Here is a 9,749-nt window from a genome sequence, read left to right on the forward strand (position 1 = left end):
CGATACAGTGAATTCAACATGGTCACCTGTTCTCTTCTCCTTCCAGCAGCTTCCTGTAGGTGGCGATCTCGATGTCCAGGGCCATTTTGACGTTGAGGAGGTCCTGGTACTCCCGCAGGTGGCGAGCCATCTCATCCTTCATGTTGTGAATGTCGTCTTCCAGCCGCGCCACCGTTTCCTGATAGCCCGCTGTCTCCGCCGAAAAGTTGTCCTCCATCTCTCGCATCTGCCGCTCCAGCGACTCGTTCTGGGGAGAAAGCGAGCGAGCGTCGGAGCTTCCATCGTAAGCTTGAAGGTAATGATAGACGGGCTACTCACGGTTCCCTTGAGGGCATCCACCTCACAGGTAAGAGCCTGAACCTGGCGTCGGTAGTCGTTGGCCTCCTGCTTGGCCAGCCTCAGAGCTTCGTTGTTGCGGGCGGCCGCTTCAGTGAGATCGGCAAACTGAGAGGAAATGAGCCAGTACAAAGAGAGGAAATAATGAAAGGTGCAATCTGGGCATGAAGTCGGGGTAAGAAGAAACATGCTTTTTTGGTTTTTGTGAGAGAGTGAGAGCACTCAAACTGCAGTACTCCATTATTTCCACAGGGGGCGGTAGAAGCTTGCTTTTAGGTAAAACCTGCAGTTGATGTCACCTGATCCAAAACTTTGAACATTCTGGCTTCCACGTATTGCTCTGCAGTAAGAGTCCGTGTGCAAAAATATTGGGCAGAAAATCCCGCGACATAGCGAAAATGAGGCCATGTTAAGTATGATAAAACTATCCGCGAAGAAGTGAAGCCGTAAAAAGGGAACTATGATAGAGTGAAGGGAACACGATATTGTATACAACGTTGCTTTTGCAAAATTACGCAATTTCTGACAGTTTTAGTGTAAAACGTGCAACAATGCGAAATGACAACAAATATTAAATAAATAAATGCAGAGGAAGAGGCTGCTTTTCGTGCGTGAATGCATTCCAGCGATGCGATCTAAAATCCAAACCTTGGACTTGTACCAATCCTCAGACTCCTGGATGTTTTTGGAGGCCAGGTTCTCATACTGCAAACGGACGTCCCTCAGGGCAGCAGTCAGGTCCGGCTTGGCCACTTCCATGTCAACCTGCACATGCTGCTGCATGTGGATCTGGTTCTGCAGCTCCAACATTTCCTGTCAAGCAAGCCATGGAACCAGTATGTGCTCATGTCACATAACGATTTCTATTCCTGTATTGCTTTGACCCCCTCAGCAGATAAAAAAAGAGAGCCCTTGAGAGTACGTGGGCAGTATATCCTCAGTTGCCGCACAAAAAAAGAGGCTTACCTCATCATGCAGCTTCTTGAGGAAGTCAATTTCCTCCTGGAGAGAATCCACCTTCCTCTCTAGGTCCAGTCTGGCGAGGGCAGCGTTGTCCACATCCTGCACCATGATACCCACAAGCCGACCTCGTAAGTGTGCTTTAAGGTGACATGAATTATATCTTGCATCTTTGCTGACACCACGGGACGCTTTCCAGCCTCCTTTACACAGCTCCTCCTCATAATTGTGGTAACTTTCATCACACACATGTTTGATCCAGCTCTGACTTCCCGAAATTGAGTTTTGTAAGAGTTCCTTTGCTTTTGATGGCGAGTGATCAAACTTGGCCACCAAGCCCATGCGTCAAGGTCAAACGGCAAACGTGTCAGTTTAGCCTTGTCTGACGGTCTTCTCCAGTGATTCTCAAAATGCGCTGAGTATCAGTAGTGGTGCACGGGCTCCCTCTTGTGGTATGTGACAGAATCACTGAATTCAATGTTCAAATTCTGCATCATTTTACGCCGGCTTGAACTTTTTTAACACAGTACATATTTGAACAACTATTCATTTGTATTTATTTGTTTTGTAGTTCTCCTGATGACGTCACACTGCCAAGCTTTGTCCTCCGCATTTTGGCAGGTCGTCAAATGAGGTATCAGCAAATGAAGCGGCTTTGCTCGGCGCTAATGCCACAAACAAAGTGAGCTATTCAGCCCGGGTATCCCAAACGGGCCGGGGGGCTAGGAGGGTGAATGTCTGCCTGACTGAGCGGGCCAGCGTGCAGGCAGCGAATGCCTCATTGTTGGCATGACACACCAAGTTCCTTCCTGCCATTCTTATAAAACATAGCGTATGGGCTGCCCACGCACGCATCCACTGCCAACATTATATATCGAGGTAGAGCGAGGTAAATGTGTCTACACACACCTGTTTAAATGACACCAAAATCATCTAAAAACTTTTTTCCATGATCAGTATTACCAACAACAGGGTCACCAGCACGGTGCCCGTGGGCACCAGTTAGCGCCAAAAGACCACATGAGTAGCACAAAGGCCCATTCTAAAAACAGCTCACAAGTGGTGGGACATTGTAATTTCCTAGATTTTTTTTTTATATAAACAGAGAGATGCAGAAATAAAGTATTGTATATCGATATCTGTAGCCTACTTGCTTGAGTCATTGTTTCATCCATCCATTTTCTAAGCCGGAATCGAACGCTCCACCTCTGCGCTGCGAGGCCGACGTGCTAACCAGCAACCCGCCATGCCGCCGTCATTGTTTCATTCTTGCTTAATTCATTTCCATAAGCATTGTCCGTCATTAACATAACATACCATACTAGACAGATGAGCGATTAATTTCCGATGCCTTTAAATGTGGGCAGGGCACATGGCGGCAAAGTTTAATGATCATCTCAAGGATTCACCATTAAAAAGGTTACACCCCCAACCCCTCCCGAACACAGTTTTCCTAATTGGGTGGACACGTAAATCATAACAGAACGTACAATAAAAGTCTGGGGACCCATACATGAAACTGAACAGGAGGTCTGCCATTTTCATTTTGGTTTGAAACAGCTGCTAACTAATATCGTCGCTGCTACTTGCATGACTCATCGGCATGATGCCATTGACTTGACATTAATCACCATACACGTAACGCCCGCCGTGCCGCCCTCATTGTTTCATTCTTGCCTAATTCATTTCCATAAGCATTGTCAGTCATTACCATAACATACCATACTAGACAGATGAGCGATTAATTTCCGATGCCTTTAAATGTGGGCAGGGCACATGGCGGCAAAGTTTAATGATCATCTCAAGGATTCACCATTAAAAAGGTTACACCCCCAACCCCTCCCGAACACAGTTTTCCTAATTGGGTGGACACGTAAATCATAACAGAACGTACAATAAAAGTCTGGGGACCCATACATGAAACTGAACAGGAGGTCTGCCATTTTCATTTTGGTTTGAAACAGCTGCTAACTAATATCGTCGCTGCTACTTGCATGACTCATCGGCATGATGCCATTGACTTGACATTAATCACCATACACGTAACGGATTCCGTTGCTCGGCGGACATATCTCACGGTGGCTTGCCCTCTCGCTCTGATAACCACATTGCGCTCACACTGTTGTTGCTCAAGTCTCATTCAGCGTGACCAGTCAGACTTAAAAAGATCTCCTCTCCTGGCAGGCCTGATTGAGCACATTAGTGCCAGCCAACCAACCAAGCATCCAACCCTGTCTTGTCCTAGCGGGCCCTGCTCTCCGGCCGTTTGGGATCATGGCTACAATCCGCTGTTGTGCCACCACAGGGGCACATTCCTGTCTCGCTGGGGAGAAAGGAAACAGTCATAGAGACGAATGGGAGACTCATGACCATTTAGTATGTCAGCATCGGTTTTAAATCACCTTACAGTGGAACCTTGAAAGTTGAACGGCTCAACATTACACTTGTGTATGAATTTTTACTCAAAACAAGGAGTGCAATGATTGGGGTCATACTATTACCTGTCGGAAGCTCTGCATGTTTGCCTCGGCCTCTTCCCTCAGGGACATCTCATCCTGCAACCTGACATGACAGACGATACATTAGGCAAGGAGTTTGAACATGTTCAAGCCTCGAGAGACTTCATTATGTACACCTGCAAAATGTAATGCCATCACAATGTTTTGTTGAAATACGTGTTTTGGCTTATTAGATGAGAAAATACCAGTAAATTGGATTTCTTTAATGTCTTGACTTCACTTAAAAATAACCAGCAAACCTAAAAATGCCACAGACATTTTCATCTGCAAATAGAAATCCTCTGCTTCCTTTTTTGATGAACACTTGGGCCTACTATGCGACTGTATTTTAAAATGTGTGAGTACAGTGTAGTAACGTAGTAACTTGACATACGTGTTCGGTCTGTGACTGAGTTTGCAACTCGTTATGTTGATCAGCGAAACTGATCAAACTGATGTTTTTTGGTAACTCTCCAGGGGGTGGCACTGCAAGAGTTTTGGGGTGTTATGTTCGGACCTATGAAATATGAATATATTTTCATTGAGTTGCACAAGTTTGAATTCAAGCGTTTTTGAGTCTGCCATATCTTTAAATAGGATTTTTATTTTTTTTAAGACTGTGGCAGTGCTTCTCCAAGTGTGGTATGTGTAATGCTCATGTTACACGAGCTCCCTCTAGCGGTACGCGCAGAAGCAATGATTTAAATGTTCAAACTGCATCGTGTTAAGAGTCATCTTAAAGTTGTTTTTAATCGAGTACAATACAATTGTTCAGTTTAAATTGTACACTGTAAAAACACGGCTTGTATTTTGGGAGCTAAAACAGTCTTTAAAAAAATCTAAATTATTGATATTTAAGGCAACAATGTTGGAACAAGAAAGCAAGCAAGTTATAGCTTCAGCAATTTAAACTGCATCGTGTTAAGAGTTCTCTTAAATTTGTTTTTAATCGAGTACAATACAATTGTTAAGTTTAAATTGTACACTGTAAAAACACGGCTTGTATTTTGGGGGCTAAAACAGTCATTAAAAAAAAATCTAAATTATTGATATTTATGGCAACAACGTTCGAACAAGAAAGCAAGCAAGTTATAGCTTCAGCAATTTGCTGAGTGTTTTTTACAGTTCAATTGTATTTAACTCTAAGGTCCATACATTTGCATGTAATCATTAAAACATTTGTTAATGTGCAATTTTTGTTCATTGTGAATATGTTCATTCATTTTCCGTTTTGTATCCCACTGATTCTCACGAGGTTCAGTTGATTGTGCAAGAAGCAGCTTATACACCCTGGACTGGTCGCCAACCAACTGCAGGGCGCATGTAGACAAAGGAACTATTCGCACTCAAATTCAGACCGAAAAGTACAATTTAGCGTCTTATACCACCCATTACATACTTGTTTTGGTAACTTGGAAGGAAGCCCGAAGAACACCAACGAAAGTACAGTATTGAGGTGTAAAAAGTTTCCGAACCACGCGGTGGCCTCCAGCTCGAGTTTTGACGGTGTACCTAATGAAGTGACCGTGCGAGTGAGCCTACTTGTCTCGGAGCCTCCCGATGTCGTCGGCCAAGTTGTCCCGGTGCACCTCCACCCGGGCCTTCTCGTTGCTCAGCTGGTCCACCTGGCGCCTCAGCTCGCGCATCTGATCCTCGTACAGGTCGCCGACTCGCGACGTGCCCTTGCCGCGGAGCTGCTCCAGCTCGGCCAGCAGGATTTTATTCTGCTGCTCCAGGAAGCGCACCTTCTCGATGTAGCTGGCGAAGCGGTCGTTGAGCGACTGCATCTGCGCCTTCTCGCTGGTGCGGTTGGCGATGAACTCGCTGTTGATGGCGTCGGACAGCGTGAAGTCCAGCTGCTCCGAGGCGAGCCGGGGCATGGCCGCGGCGTTGCTGCTGCGCAGACGCTGCGTCTTGGTGGCATAGACGACGCCGCCGGCGCCCCCGGGCGCCCCGAACGACAACACCCGGGTGGTGCGCATGGGAGCGGAATATTGGCGGCTGGAGTAGCTGCTTCTCACGGTTCTATCTCCGCCGAACATCTTCCTATAGGAGGACTGAGAAGTTGCTGTTCTGAAAGTAGACATGCCGCAAGTTGGGGTCTGTGCCGCTCGCAAGTCCGGACAACGTCACCAGACTCGCGCCTGCTTATTTATAGTCTCGTACATATGCAAATGAGCTGCGTGTTTGGAGCGACAGTGGAAGCGTCCAATCAGGTCTTAGGTCCAAGCACTCACCCCGCCATCCGCCCCATCTTCCATTCCGGGTCTTTATGGAGGTCCACCCTCAATTATTCATCTTGCATTTAAAACGAAGAAATCTAATCCCAGTCAAAGGGGAATTTTGTTGAGCTTCATCGTGTTCGTTGGGCGCACAAACGCTTCTTTCAAGCAAACTTTTCACATTTTTGCCATCTGGCAATGTCTGTGCGCTAGAGTCCCTCACTTACTGGACTTTTAATTTGTGCGAAGGAAGAAAGGAACAAATGGACGTCTCAAATGTTCCACAAGCACCTTCATATCATTGTGAATGTTAGTCGCTGATTTAGATGGAAGTGCGGCCTGCCTAATCTTCTTGTTCACAATGTTGCATTCCATAAAACTGCTTCGCTGGAAATGTTCGCTCTCGGGCTAAGACCAACGAAGGAATAATGACATGTTTTAGTTATCATCCATTCTTATACTAACGAAGATTGTTTTTGCTGGCGATGTGCAAAGAAGAATACTTGCTCGCAATGAAGTAACTGCTCGTTCATAAGATTCACTTCTCTTATAGTGACAGTAAAATTAGGAAAGAGGAAAAATGACAACACAGTCTTGCCCAAAATAATGTTTTGCAAATGATTGCACTGATGAATGGTTTGATACATGTACTCAACATGCACACACATATTGTCAAACAAGTTCACCTGTTTCCGACCACAGAACAGACACCAGTTTTTTGGAAAGCATTTTCAGTTTTTAAAATTTCCTGAACGAAAAGTTTTTTTCAATTTTAGTTTTCGTTCTAACAATAATAACCTAGTTTTGGAAAAACAGATCCCTCCGTTCCTACTGGAAATGCTATTGTTCACCTATGTGGTTTCCTATTTTATCTTATGAGCCCATTTTCAACTCTGTTGCTAACCCAAACAGCAGCACCAAAGCATGAAAACAGCCTCCCGGATTAATTTATGTGTGGGGGTTTTACCACATGTTATGAATGAGTTTTGCAATGCACAGCTATCAAAGGTGATCTGGGGCGTACGAGTCGTCTTGTCTGCACATTCATGTTTATTTTCACTTTGTAAAATAAAATATGTCTTGTAATTTGCATGTTTTTTTGGAATACTGAGTTCAACAATTTGAAAATGCGGGTCCCAGGGCGACAGCAATTGAGAACTACTGGTCTATCATATGTGGTTGAAAAATTAACAACGCTGAAGTAAAAATTTGCCGCCTAAGGGCCTCAAAGTGAGTAAACAGTGGAGCCCCTTCACTGGAAGTGACAGTGAACATTCACATGATCAACTCACTTGGAAGCAGGGAGGGAGTGAGGGGATGTGGGGGGGATGTTGATGTAAAAATTCCTGCTCCCAGGCCTCTTTATGAAGCAGCCAGGCAGGGATTGTGTATTGCTGACTTGTCAGCGAGCAGAATGCAGACAGTCGGCGCTAATTATTGTTTGTCGGGCCCCCACCGATATTTGCCGTTGTCACTGTTTGGGCCAAATTGTTTTCATTCCGCACGGGATTGTATCACGGGTTCACCTCTGCCAAGGAGGTTGTTTTTGTGGACTGTTCAATCATCGCCCAATGAAGCGTCTGTCCCACTTGTGCCAGGAATTGGGTTTTTTGTATTGCTTGTTTAAAAAAAAAAATCATGATTATAATGCAACAGCGTGTTGATTCACCGGCAGGTCTCCTGAGATGCCCACTGAGGAGATTTAGTTGTCAGGCGTGTGGCCACTCTAGAATTAATATACACACCCCTTGGAATGCCTTTTATCTCTGTGGGCCGTCCTCTCATTTGCACTCAAATTCTTTACAGGAGTGATTGGCACTCCTAAACCTCATCCATTGCACACCGAGAGCGCTGCCTGGCACACTGCCACTGTCCTATCTTGTCCCTTAATTGTCACTCCATGTCACGGTCTTCATCACAGGATGTCGTTTTGCCTGGCTTACGACCCATGCCCAGTTCCATCTTGTCCTGTGCTGTCCTGTCATAACCCTTTCTCACAAAGTGTACTTTTGCCGGGCTCACGACCGCTTTCCTGTCCTATCCTGTCCTATTTGTTACTCGTGGCATTCTTCTCACACTGGGTACAGCACTGCGTGCCTCCCTACCCCTTACTGTCCTGTTTTTTTTGTCCAATCCCATTCTGTCCAAATTGTTTTTATGTTCCCCAAAAATAAAAATTTGCTGAAGATAATTTTTTTTCTTTATGTCATTTTCCTCTCGTTTGCATTGAATAATGCATGACGTTGCAATACAACTTCAGTCAAAACAGAGCTGATGCCAGTGTGTCTGCTGTAGCTCAGCCTATTGGGAGGTCTGTGCTCAATTGAGTGCCACTTTTGTTCCTTTCATTCACTGGAGAATAACCTTCTAGTTTTAGCAGGCATCTTTCACACATAGACCCTGCGAAATGAACAGAGCGGTTTTATGCACATTTGTCTTTCACACGGAATCCAGCAAAGACTCAATCAAATAATCCAATGACGTCAGTATCTTTTGAAAATGCTCATCGGATGACCATTGGATAGTAAAATGTTAAACTTAACACCATTGTTCATCTCGACTATGGTACCACCTCATAAGACTGCATAAAAATGGCATCACAGATCTGCATGAAATGTCACATTTTACCTCCCTTCCACAATGTGACTTCAAAACCGCAGTCCTTGGGCCTTGCAAAAAGCCGCTCTTTGTTTCATCTCCCATGATGGGAAATCAGCACCCACCCGTGTGCCGGGTTGTCATAGCGATCACCCTCAACATTGTTGAAACTGCACAGAGCACATTCAAAGTGAGAGGGGATCTAAAAGTGTGGATATAAAAGGCTGTAAATCCAAGAGCCATGCCACTCCACACGATTTGCTTTTGTGATGTACGGACAATTATGGCAAGGAATTCCTCTTTTTCATCTTTATACAGGAAAGTGAAGGTTTTTTTCCCCCCATGTCAGAGTGAAAACGAGTCCTCATTTCGAGCTTCTTTGGTCCACTTTTTTTGACCGTCAGAACAAAAGATGACTGAGGGCTTTTCTCTAAATCACCATAGTGACAGACTAAAACCTTGGAAGGAATCCAAAAGGGTCACTTTATAACGCCCCCCCCCCCCCCCATCCCTTTTTTTGTGAGTATGGGTGTGTGTGAGGAAGGCGGAGGTTCACCGTGCCCTCACTCTGGATGGACTGATTTTTTTCAGTCTTAGCATGAGCGCTAGCGCCAAATGGGTTAACCTTCCCAATTGGTGCTAATGTTAAATGTCAATTGCACGTGTCTGACAGCATCAGGGAGCATCATCCACCCTGAGCCGGTGACAACTGCAGATGACACCCCCACCCTGCCCTTCAGTTAAGTGTGAAGACACTAAATACTGCGACAATTCAAATAAATGTTTTCAGGGCAGCGTGGTAGTGGTCGTTACAGCTGGCTCACTGTCCTGAGGTTCTGGCTCACTGTGAATTTTTGTCCAGTATTTTTTCTAGTACAGTATTCGTGTATTTTTTTCAATAGTTTCAACACTGCATAGTGAATGCTTGTGTATTTTTCATCGGAAATGACTGTTTTTTTGCATAATATTTTGTATTACCGGTATTTTTGTGTATCATTTTATAATTTGGGGTAGGATTTTTCACGATTTCCCCAATTATTCTAATATATTTGTCTTTGGCCAATGCTGTAGTTTTCTATTATGGCAGCATAGCGGACTGGATGATATAGAAAATAGATGTTGAGTATACAGTATT

The 9,749-nt window shown here is 44.8% G+C and overlaps 1 protein-coding gene across 1 annotated transcript in view; it reads right to left on the minus strand.

Annotated features, from left to right (window-relative positions):
- The window catches only part of LOC109520556 (vimentin A2-like), a 7,634-nt gene extending 1,695 nt beyond the window's left edge, over positions 1–5,939 (minus strand). Inside the window, exons 1-6 of the mRNA XM_019877864.1 lie at positions 5,337–5,939; positions 3,798–3,858; positions 1,303–1,398; positions 985–1,149; positions 319–444; positions 27–247 (exon numbers count right to left, since the gene is read on the minus strand). Of these exons, the coding sequence (XP_019733423.1) occupies positions 27–247; positions 319–444; positions 985–1,149; positions 1,303–1,398; positions 3,798–3,858; positions 5,337–5,881 (1,214 nt within the window). The 5' untranslated portion in view covers positions 5,882–5,939. The remainder of the gene's footprint in view (positions 1–26; positions 248–318; positions 445–984; positions 1,150–1,302; positions 1,399–3,797; positions 3,859–5,336) is intronic.
- Between the last annotated feature and the right edge of the window lie 3,810 nt (positions 5,940–9,749).

Source organism: Hippocampus comes, unplaced genomic scaffold (genome assembly GCF_001891065.2).
Source record: "Hippocampus comes isolate QL1 unplaced genomic scaffold, H_comes_QL1_v1.1 scaffold317, whole genome shotgun sequence".
In the NCBI taxonomy this organism is placed as follows: Eukaryota; Metazoa; Chordata; class Actinopteri; order Syngnathiformes; family Syngnathidae; genus Hippocampus; species Hippocampus comes.